Source organism: Asterias amurensis, chromosome 1 (assembly GCF_032118995.1).
Source record: "Asterias amurensis chromosome 1, ASM3211899v1".
Lineage (NCBI taxonomy): Eukaryota > Metazoa > Echinodermata > Asteroidea > Forcipulatida > Asteriidae > Asterias > Asterias amurensis.
In genome coordinates, this window is record NC_092648.1 from 13,605,186 (window position 1) to 13,630,643 (window position 25,458).

At 38.9% G+C, this 25,458-nt stretch overlaps 3 protein-coding genes across 3 annotated transcripts in view; 2 read left to right on the forward strand and 1 right to left on the reverse strand.

Annotated features, from left to right (window-relative positions):
* Window positions 1-49: 49 nt before the first annotated feature.
* Window positions 50-7,558, forward strand: LOC139946530 (uncharacterized). The gene is made up of 4 exons (XM_071944224.1): window positions 50-156; window positions 829-1,408; window positions 4,145-4,369; window positions 5,316-7,558. The coding sequence occupies exons 2-4, from the start codon at window positions 843-845 to the stop codon at window positions 5,419-5,421; spliced, it is 897 nt and encodes a 298-aa protein (XP_071800325.1). The 5' UTR covers window positions 50-156; window positions 829-842; the 3' UTR covers window positions 5,422-7,558.
* LOC139946522 (WD repeat-containing protein 74-like) lies at window positions 7,467-17,125 on the reverse strand. The gene is made up of 10 exons (XM_071944211.1): window positions 17,057-17,125; window positions 16,251-16,357; window positions 15,133-15,318; window positions 14,534-14,677; window positions 14,144-14,245; window positions 13,585-13,685; window positions 12,932-12,987; window positions 12,332-12,474; window positions 11,832-11,891; window positions 7,467-8,091 (listed from the first exon to the last, which is right to left on the reverse strand). Exons 1-10 carry the CDS (start codon window positions 17,118-17,120, stop codon window positions 7,918-7,920), a joined length of 1,137 nt encoding a protein of 378 aa, XP_071800312.1. The 5' UTR covers window positions 17,121-17,125; the 3' UTR covers window positions 7,467-7,917.
* A 145-nt stretch (window positions 17,126-17,270) lies between these two features.
* Window positions 17,271-25,458, forward strand: part of LOC139946538 (equilibrative nucleoside transporter 1-like) — a 35,346-nt gene continuing 27,158 nt past the window's right edge. Inside the window, exons 1-3 of the mRNA XM_071944237.1 lie at window positions 17,271-17,431; window positions 18,446-18,889; window positions 20,797-20,878. Coding sequence (XP_071800338.1) covers window positions 18,510-18,889; window positions 20,797-20,878 — 462 coding nt within the window. The 5' untranslated portion in view covers window positions 17,271-17,431; window positions 18,446-18,509. The remainder of the gene's footprint in view (window positions 17,432-18,445; window positions 18,890-20,796; window positions 20,879-25,458) is intronic.

The window sequence follows — 25,458 nt, forward strand, 5'->3', positions numbered from 1 at the left end:
AGTTTGTGTGGTTTGCATATTCGATGGTACCCTGATTATTAATTAACGCAGGCATTACAATACTTTTCCGCGGGTTCACGTCGACCTTTGTACGACGGCATCCAAACAACTGACTTATTAGTGCGTGTACTTTCCAGATTTAAAGGCATTTAAACGGTGAGATAAGGTTCTTTAATGTTGTGTGAGAAGCTTGTAATTTACATAATACAAGGAACACATGTTATAGCAAGCTTCTGGAAGAGAATATTTGTTGTTTTACGTGATGTGAACATAGAAATATCGGTTCAAATTTGTACACCAATTTATGACTTTCATTTTCAATAGTTTCTTTTGGGATGCAGCGCTGCGAGCGGCACACACGCACTCAAAAAAAACAATCGCCCCAAAGATTTGCCCCATAAATAGCGCAAAATACACTGGATTCCCTCCGCTTCTTGGCCTTTGACCTACGCCTATATCTCTCTAGGAGGTGAAATAGCTTTTCGAATAGAAACACGTTTTTATAACAATATTTTTCCCCAAAACCAAAACTAAAAGTATCTTTTAACTTTTCTTTTCAGTTTTCTTGCTGATTAGATTAGTGTTGCCTTTGTTGTTCATCCCAAAAGTCACATAGTGTTTCTTGAGTAACATTCAATGCCCTGTCGTGATAACATTGTATGGGTCGTAAATGTACAACTGATTCAACACTTTTTGACTTTGAGGACATAAAACAGGATGTACGTACGACCTTGGCACTGAAATAGTTCAAAGGAGAAATGTGCCAGCTTGTTAATTATGCAATAAACGTGTTTAAATGCTCTTGTGTTGTTGTCATTTTACATACAGAGAAACAAGTCAAGATGTTGATGGAGGGCAGACTGTACGTTGGGGGTTTGAATCTCAGCACTACAAAACAGGATATCGACCGTGAATTTGGAAAATTTGGAAGTCTTCGCGACGTTTGGCTCGCTAGAAACCCACCAGGTTTCGCTTTCATCGAATACTTCAACACCTCAGATGCTGAACAGGCCATGAGGGATTTGGATGGCCACAACTTCCTTGGCTCGCATATCAGGGTGGAACCGTCTAAAGGAAAAGGCCGTCAGGATGGAGGAGGAGGGGGCATGCGAGGAGGAGACCGCGGTGGGAGGCGTGGTGGTAGTGGTGGTGGCTTTCGCGGCGGTTCATCAAGAGGCGGCAGCGCGATGCGACCATCACGCGGAGGTAGAGGAGATGGGCCAGGCGCGCCAAGAGGAAGCAGAGGCCCCCCAGGATCCTACAGCAGTTATAGCGACTACTCCAGCCGTGGTGGAAGTGGAAGTGCTGGGTATCGCGATGAGCCTAGATCACGCTATAGCGGAGATGCATATGGAAGCAGTCGCTACGAATCGGCACCTTATCGCAGTAGATCGCCAATTCGCAGAAGGTATTTATACGCAATTCGCACCACATGAACTTAAGTCTCCGCTGCTCAGGCTTAAAAAAAGCAAATGCCTGCAAGTGTTTATTCCGCATGCATCGAGCATTTGAGGCCATACAGAGTGTGATGGCTTCGCAAAAACACTTGCTCTCTACGGTCTGCACGATATGCCTCCTTTACGCCTCTCCCATTCCCAGACGCCAAAAAAAAAAGACCAGACCAATCTAGCAGCATCTTGAAAAGATGGTGTGCACTACTGATTCTTTATACGGCGTCTTTCAAACCCTCATCATGCTATGTAAAACGTTGCTTTTTATTGGAACTGAATTGCTGGAGATTAACGTAAAATGTTTTCTTTCAGTGCAGCCATAGCGATTCAACCTCTTCTAAGTCGCAATCCTCGCAAGCTTCAACCATTTGAGTGATTATCTACAGAGCAACCTTCTCACAAAAACTCTTCTAGTTGTTTTTCTTTACAGTCGCTACAGCATCGAGATACTCCACGCACCGATCCTCCGCATGCACGAATTGCCAGGATTGGCAAGACACGTATTAATCCAAGTCCGCTTTTATACATATGACCAATTTGTGTTTCACCTTTCACGATTCAAAGCGAATATCTATCAGGCTCATTTTGAAAAGAGCCTGATATCTACAATAGCCGCACTTCCGTTTGGCCTTCTAAACACAAATTGGTCAGGTTGTAGTTTACATAGCTGTTTGTATAGCTGTTATAATACTACAAAGGGACAAAATGTACCTATGTATGTGATACCTTTTTACTCAACAGAGTAGCAGCCCTGCAATCACGACCGGCTATATTTTCTTCGTACTCCAGAAGCACTTCAAAGAGACTTCAAATAGCCAACAAAATCGCTGCAGTTTTTTATTTGTCATCCTACAGTGTACACACGTTCCTCTTTTTAGATTTGCTAAGAAATCTGGAAACTGTTTTTTTTATAGTAAAGGCATCCAAAAGATGCTGTTTCTTAATAACATAGGCCTATTTGTTATTCACACCAACTCTTAATCTGGTTTATGTGTATAGCGACAACTTTATTGATGAACGCAAAGCCGTTTGCGACAATTTCACCAAACTCCACTCTCCTGGTCAAAAACTGGATTCATCCTGTACAACTATACAGACAAGTCTGTTGTTTTGTTCCTCTAGTCCCTCAAAACCCACAATGACTTCTACGGCTTTGTGACGTAGCCGGAGATCGTTTTCCTGGAGAAATCTGTATGGTAGAAACTGATAGGATATCTATTCAGCATTCACTACAGTTTATACATGTACAGGAAACAGTATGAAAAAATTGCCCCGTTGTGGGATGGGTACAGATAGTGCTAGCTGTGTGATAACTCTCCCATATCTTCTCAGAATCTTCTCTCAAGCAGCACACACTGCTACCACATATTATCGCCGAAAACAAACCAATGAAATTCAATGCGTACTGTTAAATTCAACGTCTTGTCGGGTGTTTTCAAAATACCATCTGGCATAACTCGCGCCGCTATGAAAAGCAGACGGCATATATTATCGCTGTTAATTCTTCACAATGACTGAGCTACAAAATTACAACTCTGCGAATCTACTGAAACAAAAAAACGCGTTATCTGCACTAATTATTTCTGCAGTCACAAGTCTACGATTTCGCACATCTTCAAAATCTCACCTCTACGAAATCGCACAATCTACAAAATCGCACATCTACAAAATCGCACATCTACAATTTCGCACATCTACAATTCCGCACAGCTGCATTAACAAACAAAAACGCAATTTATAAAGATATGGTTGTCAACAAACTATCTTCACGACATTAACCTCCACCTCACGCCGCCCCTCGAGAAAAAAATGGCTAGGATGTGAGCAAAAACCCTGCCCATTTTAAGGATTATTGTTCAGTGATGAAACTGTAGTGAGGAGATAACCCTAGAACTTGGCCAAGCCTTTCCTTCAACAACAAATGGTACTAATTCCTTTTCTACTATTTGAGTAATGGACTTTTTGGATAAATTTCTTTTGTTTGTGTTCATTCATTGCAGGAAAAGATTGTCTATTATACATGTATTATGTTTCTGTAGAAGATAATTGGAATTAAGAGGAAGGTACAACATTGGTTCATTAGTTTAGTAACAGAGCCTCTTTGTGTTCAACTATTTATATTCAAGCATGCAACTTCTCAGTTGGTCAGCTAATTTCCTCTCTTTTTAAACATTTTGATGCAACAGAAAACTGGAAAACACTTTATAAAGGTTTTTGTTTGAGAAAGTTTCCTCTTTTGTTGCATATCTGTTGATTATTAAATTCAAAGTTACTGTTGATAATTTACCAATTTTGTACCTTCCCTCAAAACATTGGATAAAGTATATCTTCTGTACTGTACCAGTTATTAAAAGAATTTCATGTAAAATTTCACTATATAAAGCCTGTTCATACTTCCTTCGATCCAAATGTAAGCAAATTTTGACGTCACAAGTCTATTTTCGTAGCAAATGTTTCGCAGGAGTTGAAAACAGTTCAGCTGTTGAGAATTATCTTTTGCGAATTTGTGATGTCAAAATTCGTATCGCATTCGCAAGAAGTATGAACCGGGCAAAAGGCAGTGTCCACAGTCACTTGGTTTTTGAAAAAACGTCTGGGATGTAAGTCACTTGTTTAAATCTACTCTTTCACACTTTGTAGTAGTAGTATGTGCAACATTCCTTCAAGTTTCAGTCTTTACCCGTGCTATATAGGTCCCCTCTACCAACCACAAGGGGAAGAGATTTTGGAAGCAGAGAGTTTGGAGCAGCTAGCCGAGACTACGGAAGTAGCGGACGTGACTACGCGAGTGGGCGTGCCTACGCAAGTGCGGTTCCAGACTACGCGTCCCCTTCCAGGGAATACTCCTCTGCAAGGAGCTACCCGCCACGAGAAGACAGCAGGGATTATAGGACAGCTGCAGCCAGTGGTGGAGCTAGGTGAGTTATCATGTAGATTTCTCAAAGAGTTTTGAGGATTTGTTATTTTAGAAATGAGTGCAAAATTGTATATCTTTTTGTTGAATATGATTTTCCAACTTCCGTTGATTGTGATCTCTCAATTTCTATTGATTGTAATTTCTCAATTTTTTTATTGATTGTGCTTTATCAATATTGATTTCTCAATTTCTATTGATTGTAACTTCTCATTTTCTAGTGATTGTGCTTTATCAATGTTAGTTTCTCAATTTCTATTAATTGTAATTTCTTAGCTTCTGTGATTGTGTTTCATCAACTTCTATTGATTGTGTTTTTGCAACTACATTGTAACTTCTATTGATTGTGATTATTAAACTTCTATTGATTGTGATTTCTCAACTTCTATTGATTGTGATTTCTCAACTTCTATTGATTGTGATTTCTCAACTTTTATTGATTGTGGTTTCTCAGCTTCTATTGATTGTCATTTCTCAACTTCTATTGATTGTGACTTCTAAACTCCTATTGATTGTCATTTCTCAACTTCTGACAATGAAATGAACATCTGAACATACTTACATAGGCCTACTAAATATAATATATTTTAACTTAGCAAGGTTTAGTAGCACCATAATATTGTTTTTGACCATTAATTTGCTGTCAACTATTGATAGATGAATCATATTTCCAATTGGATTTTTAGGATTTCTATTGATACAGTATGATTTCTCACTTTCTTTGGATTGTGACTACCCAGTTTTTAATGATCTTTTGATTATAACTACCACCTTTTTATTGTCACTGTTAGTCATCAAAAATCACCTTATGATTTCTGATCTTGACTCTCAGTATCTATTAATTGATAAACCTTTTTCTTGGGTGCTTTTGATTAGGATTTTAAAGTTGACCAAGTATGTGGGTATTTTCTGATGACACTAAACCAAGATATCTCTTTGTGTTCTTCCAGCGGCCGATATGACCGTAGTGATTTTGAACGCTATCCACGCTATGAAAGAACCCAGGCAAGCAGTTACAGCGAGAGATCCAGACGGTCACCACCGCCTCGTCGCTGAAGAAACCAATACCCTAAGAGGTTTTTTCTTTTTCTCTCCAACCACTTGTATTAAGTGTTGTTTAAACTTGATGCCACCCAGTCTATAGTTGTTCGCCTGGGCTTTGTGTACTATATCTTCCATTTATGTGTTTTGATGTAAAGTAAACCATCCAGTCGTTTTCACCATTGATAGGTAACGTTTTAAATTGAATTATGCTATGATTATTCCCCCTGGCATCACCCTGGTTAGTTATGATGGACGAGTTGTTTTGGATGTACTTTTTTGTCACATTATTTTTACTGACAACTTGTACTTCAGGCATGAATCAAGTCTTGAGCAAAAGATGAATGCATAATCATTTTTTTAAACAGTGACATTTTTTGTGAGTATTAGTACACCTTTTGACAAGTTTGATGTTTAGTAAAAGTCCAAGGAATCTATTTAAACTTCTCAAGTTCAGCAAAAAAGTGCTTTCATTACATGTGTTCACAAATTTCCCTTCATAATCTTAGAAATTTTGTATCAAGGAAATATTGTAAACCAGTACAGTTCTGGGACCAAGTCTTTTACCTACATGTATCGTAAAGATTACAAATGTTGGTCATCATCCATGCCTCAATTATCAAAAGTGTCTGACAACCAATTTAAATGTTGCATTTTTGTTGACTTACGGTCTAAATATTTATTTTTAATGCAGTATCCGAATATTTTATACTTTGTACTTCACGACAAACTGGGCCAACTTTCTTAAGCGGTTAGTCCGAAAACATTTCTGTGATAAGCAAGAAATTTATAAGATACCAGTCTCAGCATCGTAAAGTCTCTTTTATTTTGGCTGGTAACCTATTGTTTTCTGCGTTGAGCAAGACTTTGTACGTACAGGCTTGATAAAAGTGGGTCCTGAATATAATTCAATTTTCCAGTTTAACCAAAACAAATTGTAAGATAAACTTTATTTCTTTTTGTGGTTTTGGCATATAATGTACTTAATTATGCAATTGGGGATTTTTTTTTAGGGACATTTATTTAGTTAGTCAAGTAAGAAACTCAAAGGTGTTTTTTTTTTTAGATTGATCAAAGTAATTTATTGTTACGTATCTCCAGCTTTTTAAGCTATTCAATCAAAAATATGGTAATCATAACAACTTTTTCAACCAAACAAATGCAAACATTCAAAGGAATGAAATTGTGCTTGCATTAGGTGAGATGCCCATGTTTTTATAATTGTTAATCATGTCAGACTTATGGGCACAAATCACACAGTTCTGTTAGATCCATTTATTTAGGGGAGCAGAGCTTAATGGAAAAGTCTTAATGATGAACATGTATATTCCAAAATTACTTCAATTAATCTGAAGGCTTCCTACCATGAAATTAATTACTGGGTATTTATTTCCTTACTTACAGTTTGTCTTCTGTACTTGTTTGTATTTGTATTATTATAAATTAGTTGTTGTGTTTTTTAAAGAAAACAGCCGGCCGTTTTAAAATATTGGTAAATCATTTTTTTAACCATCCCTCCAGAGAGTGTCCAATGTATGGTTAGGGATAGTCCTAATTAAAGACTCTTCTTTTGTTAATATCTTCCCATGATCTATGGCCACAAGAGGGCGCACTCTCAGCTTCATCTATTTTGGGGTTTGCAGTTGTCGAGAGGTGATAGCGGTACATGTTTGATAGTGCCCTCTATAGTGGCTCTCTCTGTGTGGGAAATTAACAGCACGAGTACAGCTTGCCAGATAAACAGAAGGAGAGTCTTTTAGGGAGGGCAAGTGTGTTAAGCCCAGTCATATTTCCTGCGAATGTGATTCAAAAACTGTTGATGCAAGAAACTTCCTTTTGTGACGCAAGAAACTTTGCTTTGCTTGAAGCATTTGCAGGAAGTATGCACCGGGCTTTACCCCTCCCAGAATCAACTACCAAATGTAGTAAAACTTTCTCTTCAGTTAATGGACATTTCTCCGAAAAGTTTTACTTGGGCAGGAACCCAGAATCATGACCTTTTTTTGTTTCATAAAGACAGATAGAGATTTAAAGAACAAATCCATGATAAACAATTGTCATTGTATCTATATTGTTGATTTATTCTCATAACGAAGCTTCAGAAATGTTTTCACAAATAAAAAATGCCTGTTCAGGTTTAAATTCATTTGAATTTGCATTTCAAAAAGTGATTGATTTTTAGGTGTACTTTTTTCTGTAGATTGTGTAATATTTTTTACAGCAAAGAGAAGTCCAACTCCAAAAATCTGTTCCAAATTAACCCTTGTCATATTTGATGGCAGTGCTTACCATGGAAATCTGTGATATAAGCGCCGTTACAATATGCAGAAGTTAGGAAAATGAGCTGAGCTACTTTTTGGACCTGAATACTTCATTCACATTTGAATAACTTATCAAGTATATGGTGACCTTTTAAATTTTTCCAGAACATGTACTGAGAAAATACTATCTTGCCCTTAGATGGGAAAGACGTATCAGGCCTGTATTCAGAATAGTCGTCAAACGCACTCCTCATGTCTCTGGAGGAGCTTTCCGCTTGACGGCCGTCTTGGTCTCAGCATTGACCTTCCTCTTTGCTTGAGTTGACTCTTCCGTGATCTCCTCCATCTGCTTCCAGATGCTCTCTGCCTCTTCATCCACAGGTCCCACTGGTCTCTCGATTGCCTTGACCCCACCCTCGGTGTCCTGAAAAACATTGGATAAATAACGTTACTTAACAATGAGCTGCAACGGGCATGGGTTCGAATCCCACCCGAGCGATATGCCTGTGATTTTGTTCACAGAGCTCGGGAAAGTACAGAATATACAGTGCTAACACATATCGGTGTATATGGGTACATGTACATGTGTACTAGAAAACAAAAATTAATATTCTTTATCCCAGATTAAGGGAACAATACAGACTTGGTTTTGCTTAACAAATCAGTTGCTGGCAGTGTAGGCACTTTATGTAATTCACCATGTACTTAAACTGACTAACTTGTAGAAGTTTGAGATCGATCGGCCATCTGGGTCATGAGAAAATAGTTAAAACCGTTACACATTAATTTCAGCATGACATCGATTCAAAAGAGAAAAAGATACTCATTGAGTGATACATTCTCAACAAGAAATTAGTTTTAATTATACCTTTTATTATATTTGAGACAGAAATATTTTAAGGGATATTTTTTACTATGTAAATCTGTGTCTTAGACGTTTTTTCTTACAAATTTTGTCTTGTGTTTGCTTAAAAATGTGCACCTTAAAGGCATTGTATACCTTTCGTTTTTGGAAATGTTTGATTGTTTTAATCCTATATAAATTTAGTTGAATGCAATAAAATCAACCTGTGAAAATTTAATCTAAAAAAAGGTTGCATGACTTCTCCATGTATATAGCTGAGCTGCACTGTTGCCATGGTTAATAAACAATAGTGAGATAGGATAAGTGAATTGGCAAGGTGATGATTGGGACTTGATCCACTTTTCACCGGAAGAGCAAGGGGCGTGACTAAATACTGAAGTTTAATAATTAACCCAAACCTGATCATTGCTCAAAATTCCGGCAGGTAGATGACAGTACAAATGAGTGCACAACTCTCATCGTATGTAATTACAGTTTAATACAGCCTAGTTTTCTGCCGCTCATCAATTGTAATCAGTATGTAATGAATGATGTGCAAGCATCTACTTGACAGCCAGGACTAACTATGTTTTCTGTTTTTGGGGGACTTTCATTAAACTACATGTGAAAACCATGAGAGGTTTATGAACATTTTGTTAAACTATGCAGAAATGTCATCAGCTCTTACGGGTAATTAGAAATGCTCATTAGTTCAATAGCGTACTGGAGCTATCTTTAGGACACATGATTGCAGATTAACAGCATGTAAAGGACTGGTTTTTAATTAGTGTATTCAATTCTGAACGGCATCTTTACAATAACTACACCATGCAAGTAACCAAGAGAATTATTATTTTTTTTCATTGAATATGAGTTTACATCTATTTAAAAACTATTAAAAAGCGTTGAGTGATTAGATGCAAGTTTCAGACACGACGCGTGTTTCAGACACAACGCGTGTTTCAGATAGCAATATCCTGGACAAGCGGTTCTGGTCTCAGTAATGAAAAAACAACTTTTCTGCCTACGCTTATTTGTGTGGAGACTTAACTTTTAGAAACCAGTTAATAATTAATGACACGTCTTCACGAATATCCGCATTGACTGCTAATCAAACATCATCCCTTTTTATTATTAGTCTCCTGTCTAAACTTGCAATTTCCTGACATTTCAGCGGAACAGCCTAATAAGTTTGTGGCTATGTTTTTTTAAAGTCTCCCAGTTATATTTGTCTCATTCGCATCTGCCAAACAGCATCAACGCTTTGGACTGAAGACAACTTCTAATTTGCGATCTTGTTTGAAAAATTCATTATGAAAATAAACCAAACATTGACTGGCCAGAAAACCGAAGATGACACCATCATTGATATCGTGTCTATAGTTTTGATGGCAACAACCACACTTCTGATTGTGACGTTGAATCCACTTTGTTTGGTTGTTCTTCATCACGTTGAGAGCATCCAGGCCACGACTAAAGTATTTCTCAGGTCCATGTCATCTGCCGCCATCGGGACTGGGATTTTTATGGCGTTCCCGATGACAGTTTTGACAATTTCTCAGAGATGGCTCTTTGGGGAAGTTCTGTGCGGAATACAGTCATTTGTGGTGGTTCCATTTTTCTGTGAATCTGTTCTGTCGATTTTATACTTGACCGTAGATCGATACCTCTCAGTGGTCTATGCACTTCAATACTCGACGCTTGTTACAGTGAAGCGTGCCCGCATCGCCGTCTGCTGTAAGTGGGCAGCACTGGTACTCCTACCAATCATAATGGGTTTCATTGCAGAGTGGAAAACAGTTTATAGTGGGCAAGACAGGCTGTGTGGATTTCACTTGGAGAAAGTAGGCTTGTTGCTCATCCAAGCCATTTACACGTGCATAACTGTGGTCTCATTGTTGATAATCCTTGTAGCATACACCAAAATGATGCTGATTTCACGCCAGCATGCACGACGTATACATGCAGATAACCAACTGGGAAATCAGCCACTGGGGAATCATCCAGTTGCACTCCAGAACAACAAGTCTCTCCACACTCTACTCTTCATCATCTTAACGGCATTCGTTTTGAACCTCTTGCCCTTGCTGTACGTCACCACTCTGGATTTTTACTCCGAATACAACTTCAAACTCTTGTCGCTGTTCATGTTCCAGTTACCTCCACTGACGGTCAGTTGGTTGAACACCATCGTCTATTACCTCAGGAACACCGGGTTCCGTAAAGTCGCCTTCAGGCTTCTGATACGGCAGTACCAATACTGCAGAAGGCACATTCCATTCAGAACAGGCTAAACACAAACATCCGATCTGCGCTAACTTTCATGAAGCAGGTAGGCACCAAAACAAACTAATCCACACACAAATCTTGCTCAGCAGAAACAGGGCCCAATTTCATAGCGCTGCTTAACGGTAAGCAAATTTGCGTGCTTACTGTTGCAGAAAAATTTGCTTAAGCCTTAGCGTATTTCACAGGTTAGCAGAAAATTGGGCGGCTATATTGCATGTTTACCGCGGATTGTGCAACATTTATTTTCGTGCGCTAAGCACCGGAAGGTTAGCATGCCTTTTCATGTGTTACTGTTAGCAGCGCTATGAAATAGAAATTGCAAAGTAAGCACAAAATCGGCCGCTAAGCAGCGCTATGAAATTGGGCCCTGGTTAAAAGCACTGGACACTATTGGTAATTATATAGCAATAATTATTAGCATAAAACATTACTTGGTAACGAGCAATGGAGAGCTGTTAGTAGTATAAAACATTGTGAGTAAATTAGTTTTTGAGAAAAAGGTAATTTCTCACTAAGATAATAAAAGACTTCTGGCCAGAAGCCTTTTATTCCTATCTGAAAGCACACTATTTTGAACAACAAGGGTGTTTTCCTTTCATAATTTTCTTGCAACGTCAATGACCAATTGAGTCCAAATTTTCACAGGCTTGTTACTTAATGCATATGTTGGGATACACCAAGAGAGAATACTGGTCTATGACAATTACCGAATGTGTTCAATACCTTTAACTGAAAATCTACTCCATGGTAGTAGAATAAATAGCAAGACAGTTCTCTAAAGAACACTGACAAGTACACACATGATGTTACCGCAAACCAAATGTATTTGATACCTCACCATGCAAAGCCTCAAATCCCATAAACCATACAGTTTAAATTGTTGTGTCTGGTCCCTCAGTGATTTTCTGCTTGATAAAGCAATAACCTACATTTTAAAGTAATAACATACATGTTCATGGGAGAAAACAAAGAATCATTTGTCATGACTTAATAAAATACTGAACATACCAACAGGTTACAGTTATGCTTACCACTGTGTCGAAACTTGCACTGGAAAATAGCAAACAGTTGAGCCGTGACTTCAAATAGATCTGTTATTATGAAAAACAAAAAGAGGAGAATTTACACAGCTTGTCAATAAAACTATGCTTTTCTGCAGTGGATTGAATAATAACAATAATATTTAATAATATTGAAATGGGATTGAAGTCGGTACTGAGCCCATATGGCTCATCAGGCCGGTGTTTGTATCTGGTTTTATTGGCATAAAAGGGCTGAGAATATTTCCCATTCTCCCTGGACAGGATGGCAGTCCATCGCAGACAACTCCACAGCTCTAGCCTCTACCCATTTGTACTCCTCGATTGAGAGAAGCAATTATGCTAGATCTCGCGCGCGTCTGCCTATTCTTCAACACTGGCAGATGCGCTGAACTAGCCGTAGCTGTAGCCGAAGCCGCTGTTTCGGACACGCCCTTAGAAAAAGTCCGAAATGTTTTTTTAGCCTGTAACCACACTCTCACTGCACTCACCTTATTTTCCAGCGTGCCAGACGGTATGTGGTGGATTCTGAGGAACCTGTCAAGACCGCAGGAAGCAACCAGGGGCAGTGTGGGGTGGCACTGGATGGAGCGGATGCTGCCGGCAAACCCCTTATAGACTCTCAGAACCTGACCTGCATCCAGAAGTAAAGAGTGTGTCTTAGAGAACTTAGTGGCTGCTTAGGAGCTGCAAATAGGGTCATTTCGCCATTCAGTTTATAGAATTTACTTCCCTAATTTTCAAAGTGTCCTTCTTCCCAATTTCAAAGTTTTATGTAGCTGCATCAGTGAGTCTTTTCATTCTGGTTTACTATGTGAACATCCATTTGATTGTCTTTTATGAACCGCAATGATGGCAACAGTTGCCAATTATTATGCTGTACTTGAAAACGGATGTACATGTTTGTTTCTGTGCCGCCATTTCACAACATCCATACACATTTTCTGAAACTATTATAGTAAAGGTAATGCAAACTTACTGTGTGATTTTTGTTTTGAAAATTTGTTTAAAAACATCCTTTTGGATTCTTGCTAATTTATGTCATTTATCGATACATATTTTAAAATAAAACATTTGGGATTAACACTGACCTTTCCTCAAGTCAATGTGTGCCATCTTTCCGTGTGTATTTCCCACAACAACTGAACTGTAAATAAAATAGAAACATTAAACCAGTAAAAAACACAACAATTTAACGTGTTTCCTTGTGGCTTTTTTTCCCACAGAACTCTGGAAGGGTAAAAAACCCAATTACATAATTTTGTATAATTAACAAAAGTGAAAGTAAAAGTGAAAATGTTGTGGCCGAGCGATTAAGAGCACCGAATTCAAACTCTGGTGTTTCTGATTAACAGAGTGTGGGTTCGAGTCCCAGTCTGTTTCCTTATTAGCAAGACACCTTACCATGATGCTTCGCCCTTTGGATGGGACGTAAAGCTGTTGGTCCCGTGTGTTGTGTAAAACACGTAAAAGACCCCAGTGCACCTATCGCAAAGAGAAGGGGTTCGCCCTGGTGTTCCTGATTTGATCGGCAGTATATTGCGCCACAGCACCTTGTGAACCATTACATGGTGCCTTAAAGGAATATACCTCATACTTCCAAACTTAGCTCTTCATACCTTCCAGAAACAAATATTGAGTTCTTTGATACACCCCTCAGGGGTGTGATAAAGCGCTATACAAGAACCTAGTTTTATTTCTATTATTATTATATAACTTCGTATAACTGAATGCAGTGACTCACTTTCCTCCTGGTGCAATACTCATGGACATGAGCGGGTACTCGTCAAACTCAACACTCATCACGGGTCTTCTCCTGGGAGTACTTGGGTCATATACTCTCAACTGAAACAAAACACAACGGCACTAGAAGTTACAGGGTCACCATGGAAAATCGATCTCACTCGTTTATCATTGAGCAACTGGATGCCTTATAATAGTACAAAACTTTTAGAACAACTGACCAGGGGACGATTTCACAAAGAGTTAGGACTAGTCCTTACTTCAGACTATTCCCACGCTAGTCCTAAGTTAGGACAAGTCATCCTGACTCGAGATAAGACTAGTCTCAACTCTTCGTGAAACTCACCCTTGATTGATGTTGTAACCAGAATAAATCTTTGGTGCACCATTTCGAGAGTCAGTTTTTCTGTGTGTTACTGTGCGGTCTGTATTTTTAGGCAACACACACATGCAAGACTCGCACCATATCATTAAATGCAAAATGACAACTAAGAAATTTATCAAGCGGTAATTTCTGATTAACAGCTTTACGAACTTAGGCTGAGGGTTTTTATACATACATGATGATGTCCAGTACAGGTTACAATTTTGGAGCTCTCTGGAATGAAGCTGATGTCGTTCACGCAGACAGGGACCCGTAGCTCCAGGAAATCATTCCGAACCTAGCAAATAAACAAAGAGAAACACCAGGCTTTAGTTATGGTAGGCCCCTTTCCTGTGAAACTTTCTGTTACAGTTGTTTGTAAGAACCCAAATTGAAATAAGTCTTAGCCATTGGCTTCTTTGGGTTATCCTTGGATAATTTTGTAGCAGTATTTCTACTGGTCTTGTGTTCTATGTTGGTTTATTTTATTTTATTTTACTTTCTCCTATTGTTGTGTATTTATTTCGACATGTTCTTGCTGTATTCTAACCTGAATACATTCAATCGATCACTCAACGATACTTACATTCTTAGCTCGGAAAATGGGTTTTTCGGGGTCCTCCAAGTCCCACACCTTCATGTCATTCTCCATCCCTCCGGTTGCCACAACGTTTCTCTTCACAGGATTCTGCCGCATTTTACGAATGTTTGCTCCAACATTTATTTCCGTCTGTAAAACAAGAGAGGATTCCTTGTTTTTAGTTGATGGATCTTTGCGTTCAGTAAGCCAAACAAGGAGTGTATACTTTACATGCTGTTGGGATAGTCGGATAGCGGGATATGATTGGAAAAGGGTTTAGGCCAAGCAGGCCAAGAGTGTCATTTTGTTTAAAGTTTAATAAATTTGGCTGAATGGTCAGTCCTGTTGGACTGTTGTAAAGGCTGAGACATCAGGGTTTGAATTGCAGTCAGTGTGCTTGCGCCCTTGACGAAGGTCGATAGTGGATACTGCACTGCGCTTACAACAAATAGGGTGCCCTTTTTCTGGCATGATATAAACCAATTTGACTGGTTAGTGAGAGCCAGTCAAGTTTGTTGATATCTTGCCATAGGAGGGCGCTCTATAATGAGCGCAGTACACTCTCCACAATCACTGACGTCTGGAGCCAAGGCTATGTACTTTACCTGCTCTTCTGTATCTTCTTTCCACACTTTTAGTAACCCCGACTCCACACATGTGATGAGGGAATCGTCCCATGTAGCTAGACCCCTGAAAACGCCTTCACCACCGCTACAATCCCTCGTCTCGGTGAATTCCCCCTTCTCCAGGTCAAAGGTCTTCACTGTGCCATTTCTTAGCCCGGTTAAGAGCTGGAAGGGAAAAGGTTTGGGAGAAATTTGTGAGGAAATTATACGTCCATTGCACAACAAGAGCTTTCACCTTTGAGAAAACCACTAAACTTATTTAGAGTTCTCAAAATATTTTCTTCTTAAAGCAGGCTTGGGATTTCAGGTTTTCTAATTTTGAAAGTCTGAGGGAAAGTTTTGAAGGCAAAATGTTGAGGCGATAGTCCATGACCATCTCTTTGAGCTCCGTGAAATAATAATTCCAAGCCTGAAAAAGTAGACATGAATTTTAAGCTTGGAATAATGCAAAGGTTACAGCAAATGTTATAATAATGCTTGTTATTTGAAGTATTAAGTCATCTGTTTAAATGAAGTCAAGCATGATACTTCACAGAGGCACCAAATGCAATTGCCTTTGTTGAAATGTTCCAGTATAAATTTACAAACTTTACAAAGGATGCCCTGCAAAACAAATGCCTTGTGACCTTGCCCTTTCAAAAACGAAGCATTCAACAAGCTTGAAGAAGTTTAAAAAAAAATATCTTGCTATTAAAGGAACACGTTGCCTTGGATCGGACGAGTTGGTCAAAACAAAAGCGTTTGTAACCGTTTTTTATAAAATGCATATGGTTGGAAAGATGTTTTAAAAGTAGAATACAATGATCCACACAAGTTTGCCTCGAAATTGCGTGGTTTTCCTTCTACTGTGCGAACTAACATGGTCGGCCATTTATGGGAGTCAACATTTTGACCCCAACAAATGGCCGACGTGTTAGTCGACAAGGTAAAAGGAAAACCACGCAATTTCGAGGCATGTTTGTGTGGATCATTGTATTCTACTTTTACAACATCTTTCTACCCATATGCATTTTATAACAAACGGTTACAAACGCTTTTCAAAGACCAACTCGACCGATCCAAGGCAACGTGTTCCTTTAAGTTTGAATAATTCTCACCATCTGCTCCTCTTCTGTTGCCCAGTACATTGCTGATATTTCTTGCTCTTTGTCCAGTGTCTTCAGATCACTGTAATTCGTTGCGGTCTTCTTACCCACATTGACACCTAGAAAAGCAGCAGAGGAAAACAAATTCATTATAAAAGAGGGTCTCCTAACCTAAGGTCATGAAGGTCAAGTTGGTAAGACATCTTCTGCTCTAGATTGACAACAATCATGGGTTTGAATCCCACCAAGTAATGTGCCTGTGTCTGTGATTTCGGAACTTGGGAAAAATTATTGATAGATGGTGTAACTTAAACCCAAGCAAACAGCATGATAATGAGATTTAAACTTAATAAACATCAATCAATTCAATATTCAATCAAAACAAATAATATAACTTTTCCCAGAATTTTAAAGAGAATGTTTCGTCTCAGTAGCTTTTGAGTTGACTTAAATTAAATTAAACTTAAAGTTTAAAATAAAATATATGATTATGAATATTAATCATATATTTAATAATAACGACTTTTAGTTATATCTCTGCTGTTTTAGGTGTTGTGTTACCTTATGTAAGTATCTTCATTGGTTATCATGGTTATCGCACCCACCCTACCCCCTTCCCTTTCTACTACTACGCCGTGCTGCCCCCGCCCCACCTAATCCGCATGTCTGCATGTTGACTTGTGTCCATGACAATACCGGTCATGACAATGGCTCAATCAAAGTGACCTGTTTAGAAACTGACAACAAATTAATTTAAAATGTACAAGCCGTATACTACGCAACAGTTGTCTTAAAATATTATCAAATTCATTACAAACCTTTTAAAATGCCCGTTTCCGAACCCAGCCACACGTTGTTCATCATGCTCGTGGACGCTGCCATCTTGTTTTATGCAGTCGCTTGAGGGCGCAAAACGGAAGGAAAATAGCGGACAAGAGGGCGCTATATAACCTCACCGTTAAAAAATTCTTTGCGCGCACATTGTGAGGACATGCATGCACGCATTCAACACATTCGGCGCGCTATTTTACGTGTGATTTGCGTGTATGCTATAAACTGCCGGATCAGATTGCCCAATTTGCTTCATTTCAGAGTCACAGTGAACAACACGAACATGTGTGTTGCAATTTCCGTATCTTACTTCTGCCGTGTGACTTTGACTTTCTGAAATAAGTTAAACTCTCTTTGTTACGGTAGGTACAATGTGCTCGTGGTGTGTAAAAATAATTGTTTTTTAAAAGAAATTATTTAACAACAAATCTCTTTTGAAATGAAAATGTCAGTTCTTTCTTGTCTGCGCTGTTGTTGTTACTCATGGCTTGTTTGTTGTAAAAATATTACTTACACAGCATGGTTGGTAGGCCCATGGTGGAGTAGATTAGAAATGGAGTTTCATAGAAATAGTAGGCCGTCGTCCTCCTCACCGAACCAGTTTTTGATTTTCTCACAATTTCCCTAGGATTTACCCAAATGTCATGTTATTTTTAATGTTTTTAATGTAATTATTATGTTTAACTTTAGCTGTGATTTTGTGAGGGTGTTAAATTGTTTAGTAGTGTTGTGTGAAGAAAATAAATGCCAGCACCAGTGACTACTCCTAGAACTATTTCGGTTTTGTCCGGCTATCGTCTCCCGTAACGGAGACGATAGCCAGACGAAACCGAAATAGTTCTAGGAGTAACCAGTGACATAGCCAATATTTGTTCTACGGTCACAATAAAACCCCAAACTAATTGTTTAGTACAGGGCAATAAAGGTAGTAGCAGATGATTACAAGCACTTTAAAGACACTGGACACTATTGGTAATTGTCAAAGGCCAGTCTTCTCACTTGGTGTATCTCAACATATGCATAAAATAACAAATCTGTGAAAATTTGATCTTGATTGGTCGTCGGAGTTGCGAGATAACTATGAAAGGAAAAAACACCCTTGTCACACGAAGTTGTGTGTTTTCAGATGCTTGATTTCGAGCCCTCAAATTCTAAACTTGAGGTCTCAAAATCAAATTCGTGGAAAGTTACTTCTTTCTAGGAAACTACGCTACTTCAGAGGGAGCCGTTTCTCACAATGTTTTATACTATCAACCTCTCCCCATTACTCGTTACCAAGTGAGGTTTTATGCTGATGATTATTTTGAGTAATTACCAATAGTGTCTACTGCCTTTGAACTTGTTATTAATTTTTAGCAGTTTTCATTTTCACACAGCTAACTAGCCAGAGAGAAACCCCTCACGTCCTTGCAAAGAACAACGACACATCTTTAAAGCGAAATGAAAGAAACAAGTATCGAGCTCGAGGGAGGCTACCCACAGATCATCGTTCACGATGTCGAAGAGCCAGAGGAGGAGACAGAATGCAATGGTGACGAGCCGTTGATGAATGGAAATATCCGCGACCCAGTCGGCGTTTCGACCGGAACACCACAGGGATCCCCCGTACTGAAGTCACGCAAGGGTCATGGGAGCAATGGACACATATACACACCCAACGGGTCGCCTTCCAAGGGGGCGTCTTACCTACCTCTTGGGGTTTCACATGCTACCTCATGGGGTGGTTCCGTGTCTTCAATACGTCTTTCGGCGTCAAGGGAGGATATTGCCACGATGCATGAAGAGCAGAAGATAAAAGCCACATCAGCCCCCGTAGATAAGTAAGTATTTGATATTAATTGGTTTTTACCCAAACTCCGATGTGTGTAAGCACTGCATACTCAGTACTTTCCCGAGTCTTGTGATAAATATCACAGGCATGTTACTCGGGTGGGATTCGAACCCACGACCCTTGCAACTGTAGAGCAGTGTCTTACCAACTAGACCGCGAATTTGCCCGGTGTAGCTAGAGGCAGTTCGATTCCTTTGCTGGAAAAAAAAATGGAAAAAGAAAAAAAAAACGACATAAAAATCAAAAACAAAGGAATCAAACTGCCTCTAGCTACCAGGAAAACATTTTTTTTTTTTTTCAATTTTTTTTTTTTTTTCAGCACAGCTTATTTGACTTTCTAAGCCTTGGTTCCTTTGGAGCACAAACCCTTTTCTTGTAAATTGTATGCCTTCCTTACATGGTAGGAGATGGTCTTTCGAGATGTCTTGAGTATTTAATAGGTAAAGACAATGGGTATGCTACCTTGTATCCCTCACTCTATTTCCAGAAACGTGGGAACTTGTGTTGAAGACAGAATCTGTCATTTGTTAAACAATGTATCGCAAAGATAACCCTGCCCTGCCCTAGCTATCCAATCACTCAAAACAAGGGACTTGTTTTCATCACTTCATTTTCAAACAGCTTTTGCAAAAATTAAGGTTGAGAAATCAATCCTGTGTACATATGCACATGTTCATTTGTAATTTACTAAATTACAAATTTATACACAGGATTTATTACTCGACCTTAACTTTCTTAGGCCCTATTCAAAACAACGGTTGCGGATTTGGATTCAGCTCAGGCTAGCTTGGCCCTGCCGGTTGTTTTGACAATTTGCGTGTGCTTTGCGTAGACGCGCTCTGGGCTTCGGACAAGAGAACGGTGCCTCAAGCCGAGTCCAAAGCTGAAGACGTGGTTTCGAAAAGGGCCTGTAACGACAGAACATTGATAAAAGAGTTTAGAGTCCAAATCAGCAGGTCTCTGTGCTAACTAGAGGTGTATGCATCAATCAACAGGAAACTTCCACTCCCGCAAAAGCACTGTTTTCCTGTTTAGTTTAGTGGGAAAGCCAAAGAAGTTTCATTTCACCATTGTCATTCAATGATAATGATTGATAGTATGGTGTGAATTGATAACAGGGGAGGTTCGTGATTCATGGTGATTGCACACAAACATACATTGTGTGTACATTCACATGGGGAAGTGGGTGATTAGTAAGCGTCATCTTACAGTTTAATTAAAAGAACACCATATTTTGGTTCTCATCATCTTACAATGCTGTGTGGTTCAGCAATTTAAAATCAATGTACAAATACCGTGCTATTTTCCCTCTATGTATTTTTCCTTGTTTTTAGAATTTGCAGACAGAGACATCAAATAATGCATAAAATATGGAATGGTTGTTGTTTATCATGAGTTTGTTTTTCTCTGTTTCCTTTGTCGGTTATGTAAACGTTTGTTTACGTAAACGTTTGTTTAATAAAAGTTTGTGTAATAAACAAAGATCTAAAACTTGTAACCAAAACATTTATTCCCCAAATATCCACTGCCTGCCTGCTTGCTTGAAGATTCATTAATACTGTGTTTGATTCAATTAGCGACATTTTATTTGTCATATTAAAAAAAAAAAATGATTATGTTTAAAAGTAACATAAAATCTAAATAATATTCTGGGAACTGCATACTATATTTAAAAAGAGCTCCATAACTAGCAAGGGATTTAGTTGATGGAAATTTGCATCGGGGATAAGGAATGGTAGCTTTCGTTTGACCCATGTTAGCACTGTATTCTCAGTCATAATAGATTTTGTATAAATTGCTTTCATTTTCAACGAAAGCAAGAGATGTTGTCAAATTTGAAATTGATTTGTAAGAATCTAAATTGACATGTTGTGTTTTCTTTGATCTTTCCCCTAGATTTAAGATGATCTTCTGCATCATGGCTCTACATGGCGTTGCTACGTTACTCCCCTGGAATATGTTCATCACAGCAACAGCAGTAAGTAGGAACTAAGGTGCCTCTTATTACATCTCGGGAAGAGGGGATATTATTTTCTATATTTGGTAAAAAAGCTTTTGTATAATCACAGGCCTTGAATTTCATCTTTGAAGTGGGCAAGGCATTTTGCAAGGGAAACTTTTGAAGGGACACCAAGGCAAAGACAAGGTGCAACAAAGCCCATGGCCTCCGTGGACCCATTGCACTTCCAGGCCTGGTATCAGTGATTTTTCTAGACTGCAAGACACTTTGATTTTCTAGGAAACTTGATGATTGGTATTGAGGTACTTGACTCTGGATGTGGTTTTGTCGTTATTTTAACCCTAATAACATTGAATGTCGTGTTGGCTTCACTGTTTGTTGGAGGTTTGGAATTGCTGAACTGCATTATGAGTTTTCAGGATACTGTCTGAATGGCAAAGGTACTGCATATTCTGGCAACTGGTTATGTCGTTCTTCGTGTTGATGTTCCATTTTTTCCTGGTACAGGCATGAGATGTGACTTTTTAATCCTTTGTCACATTAGGTTTGTCTTGAACCAAGGTTGCCAGAACTTGGCACTAGGGAGCATGGGTAGAGCATGCATTGTGCAATGCTTTGTTTCTTACACAGGAGAGGGCAGAAGGGCAATAATGGTTAATTCTCCTCTGGTTGGGGGTTATTGATTATAGGCCTTTCCCTTTGTCCTTTATTCACAAGAAGAGGTACAGTGTATGTATGACCAAACTGAGATGCAGTCTTGGTTCAGGCCATGGACCCACAATTAACAGCCATTTCTCATTGCCAAGGTTTTGCTATGCAATTTTTATAAAATAATCTTGTCAATGTGGAAGTGGAAATGTGGCAGGCCTGTATGCTTTGTTTTTGAAAAGGGCAAGGGCACGAAGGCCTGTTCTTCTTTGTAAAGGGTACCCTTTGTGGGAGTTGTAGATTTCTACTGGAGCATTTCAAGGGCACTAAGGCAATGAATAGGGGGGCATGCAGGCAATCGCTTTAGTTGCCTCCGTGAATTGTCCATAGAGTTATATATAAGAACTAGAGGGCGCACTGGCTACCTGGTTAAGCCCTGAGAGCAGTCAGGGGCACAGACTCGTCATAGCCATCCTGCTTCAAAGACACTTAAACAAATACCTTCAAACTGTTGGTACTTTGGTTAACAACAAATTGGTTGTAGGTTTTCATCAATCACGTAAAGAAACAATGCTCTGTGGAAAAGGTTTTCCATTAATTTGTGAAACAGGATTCGATGTCAGGTGGGTTATGGTTTCCCATTGGGAAAAAGAAGCCAGAAACTCATTGTACGGCTCTGTACCAGCACATTTGAAACCAGATGTCATCATGCCTTATTTTATCAATTAATCGTAATTAAGGCCCGGTCACGAGAACGAAAACAAGAACGATAAACTGCATGCCCTCGATTGGTTGTATGAGCGTGGGCGTATTCTACATTGAGCAATTCAATCAATAGAATGCGTTCTCTGAATATCGTGATCCTTATCGCTGCAGTGTGACTTGGGCTTTACAGGTTTCTTTTTAGCAGTCCACATAACGTTTTAGTATTTTTTTATTTTTATTTTTAAGTAGGTATGTTCTAGGATTGTCCTATCATAATTTCCCTATCTAAGAATTCTGCTGGGTTTATTCAGGCCTAAATGCATACACAGATTATGTACAGAGGGGATTCACCACTGTATTCAGCAGTGGTGGTCAACTTATTGAAAAAAAAACACCAAAAAACATTGGAAATCCTTTAAATAAACAAGTGGGTGAAACCTTTTTTACATTAATTGGTAGAGTGTGCACAGATTGTTCCCGTAGTTGCTGAACCTATAGGAAACATAGAGAAATTGGTGTTAATTGTGTTTTGTACTGTGAATCATCTTTTTCTGGACCATTGTTGTCTGTCATTGCAAAATGTTCAAATCCTACTGATATGGATCTTAGATAATCGAAACCCTTTATTAGCCCAAGGTTTAATCAGCTGTGATAAGGGTCTATTGTCATGCAGGGTCCACATTGCTAGTCAGGTCAGACCCTCAGACCAGGAAGATCAATGAGCGCGCAGTCTTCGTTGAGCTGAATGCCTTGCTCATGTTACTCCTGCTGCTGGTCTAGTTACTCATGGGCATGGTATTAACTTTCAAGGGAACACAGACAGTGTTCAAACATACCCTTGTAGCCCTGGCTGGATGAGGTTATGTTTGTATAGAGTTGGACAATGGCTAGGTCAAGGGTCATGATTGTATATTATGTAATGCCTAATATACTGTAGGTAGGGTATCCAGTACTTTAACACACTATTTTTCAACTATTCCTTAGTAGTAGCAAGCCTGTATGTTTCGGTTTTTAAAGAGAAAGGGCACCAAGGCATTTTCTTCTTTGTAAAAGGTACCCTATGAGGAAACTGTAAATTTCTAATTATAAAAGCATTTCAAGGTCACCAAGGCAATGACAAGGGGGCACGGAGGCAGTTGCCTTCGTTGCCTCCATTTCCTCCGTGAAGTGTCAGGCCTGTTCAGTAGAATATAAAGCAAGACATCTTCTTAAAAGAACATAATCTACCTGGTAGGTAGACACACATGGTGTTATTGCAAACCAATGATACCTCACCATGCAATGCCTCAAATCCCATACACCATTTTCCCTCTTGAAGGAACCCTTCTAAAATCCTTTAAGGACTCCTGAGATTCCAGGCATACAATGGTTGGGAGGGGGGATTATGTCATCGATGTACCCCATGTGGAGCACCAAATGCATAGTTATCAAACCTCAGTTTCCATGTGATTAAGTACTGTAATTATGGCTTGAGGAACAAGCAAAAATCAACAGGCCTGTATGTGTTGTTTTTGAATGGGCGTGGGCACGCACGGAGGCATTTTCTTATCACAGGAAATTGTAATTTTCTTTTGGAGCATTTCAAGGGCACCAAGGCAATGACCAGGGGGCATGGAGGCCATTGCTTTTGCTGCCTCTGTGAAGCATCAGGCTTGAATCATTATTTAGCCTAATGATGTACAGAGCAACTTGAGGGAGGTCAAAAGGGAAGAAGCAGCTGTGCTTTTTTGTTCATATGTGCGTTACTCAAAGAGAACTTTTTATAAATGGTACATTTTGCAAATGACTTCCTGTCATTTCGACCCTAGCAGAGTCGTTCTCAAAGGCTAAGTTATTGTACATTGTAATGATTTTCACAAAACCATGAACCTGTTCGGACACCTATATAATATTTAGTAGTGGTTTTAATAATATTTAGTAGTGGTTTAAAGATTAAAAGAGGAGGCACATGTAGGCTATATAATTGAATATAGTTTTCTTGTTTTTTTTTCAACTATTTCAGATTTGAATGAGGAAAATAAAATGTACATGTAGCACTTTAATAACTAACTAGTTTATATTAATTGTCTTTGAATTTAATTCTAGTAATGGCCATAACTATTTTATTTTCCTGTGAAGCTTTAATTGCTATCTGGTCATAAATTGATTTATCACTACTTGTTCATTAAACGACTACATTTTATTTTCCTCTTTGCAATTACCTGACTAAAGCCCAGTTCATAATTCTTAGCGAATGGGAACGTGATTCAAATACGAATGTCACAAATGCGCAACCAAAATTTCAGAAGAGTTGCCCTGTTGCCGGAGAAAATGCCTGTGGTGACCTTGCCCTGTCAAAAAAAAAAGATGCAGGCCTGCCCGGCTACCTGTTACTTATTTTCCGATTTAAATCAGTCAAAGTGAAGATGCTTTAAAAGGGCGGTCACACTGCAGCGATAAAGAGAACGATAAAGACGCAAGGAGAACGCATTCTATTGGTTGAATTGCTCCACGCAGAATACGCCCACGCTTATTCAACCAATCAAGGGCCTGCATTTTTACCGCTCTCATTTTGGTTCTCCTTATCGAGGCTTGTTTGACCGGGCCTTTATCCTGGATAAACACGATCAACACTAAAATTGTAATTGTAAATACCCGCACCACGATTGTACAGTAGACTATTACCTGTAGGCCTATCATCTGCCCATTGTATGTACATGGTACCACTGACAGGTAAATGGCGCATAATCACAGAGAGCAATTTGCATCAGCATTGACACTGCTTGTTGATCCGTTAAATGCGTCATGGAAGCTCTGCTGGACAGCTTTCAAATCCAACACCTACGCTTTCTACAAGATTGTTTCCTTTGAAGACCTGGCCCATTCTTGAGAGAGTAGGATTAGTTGGATGTGGTTCTACAAAAGCAAATTCTGATCCATCAATGTCTATAGTAGCTGAGCAAGTTTCGCTTGGATTGTTAAAATGTATGGTCACGCCAACAGGGCAAATTGCAGGAGTGTTAGGCATAAGGGTTCCATCTGAGTCAATAGGGATTTTAATAACAATTTTTGGGCAAAAGGGATGATAAAATTGGTAACTGTCTAATGTTGCTGGCAAAAGGAATATCAAATTGAATGCTCACTCCTGTTACCAAATTTTGTTTTGTTTTATTCAGTTATGAAAAATGTTTTGTATATTAAATGTAAATTTGCATACTTTGTTAGTTGTTTTTAAGTATCACACCCTAAAAATGCTCTAAAAAAAG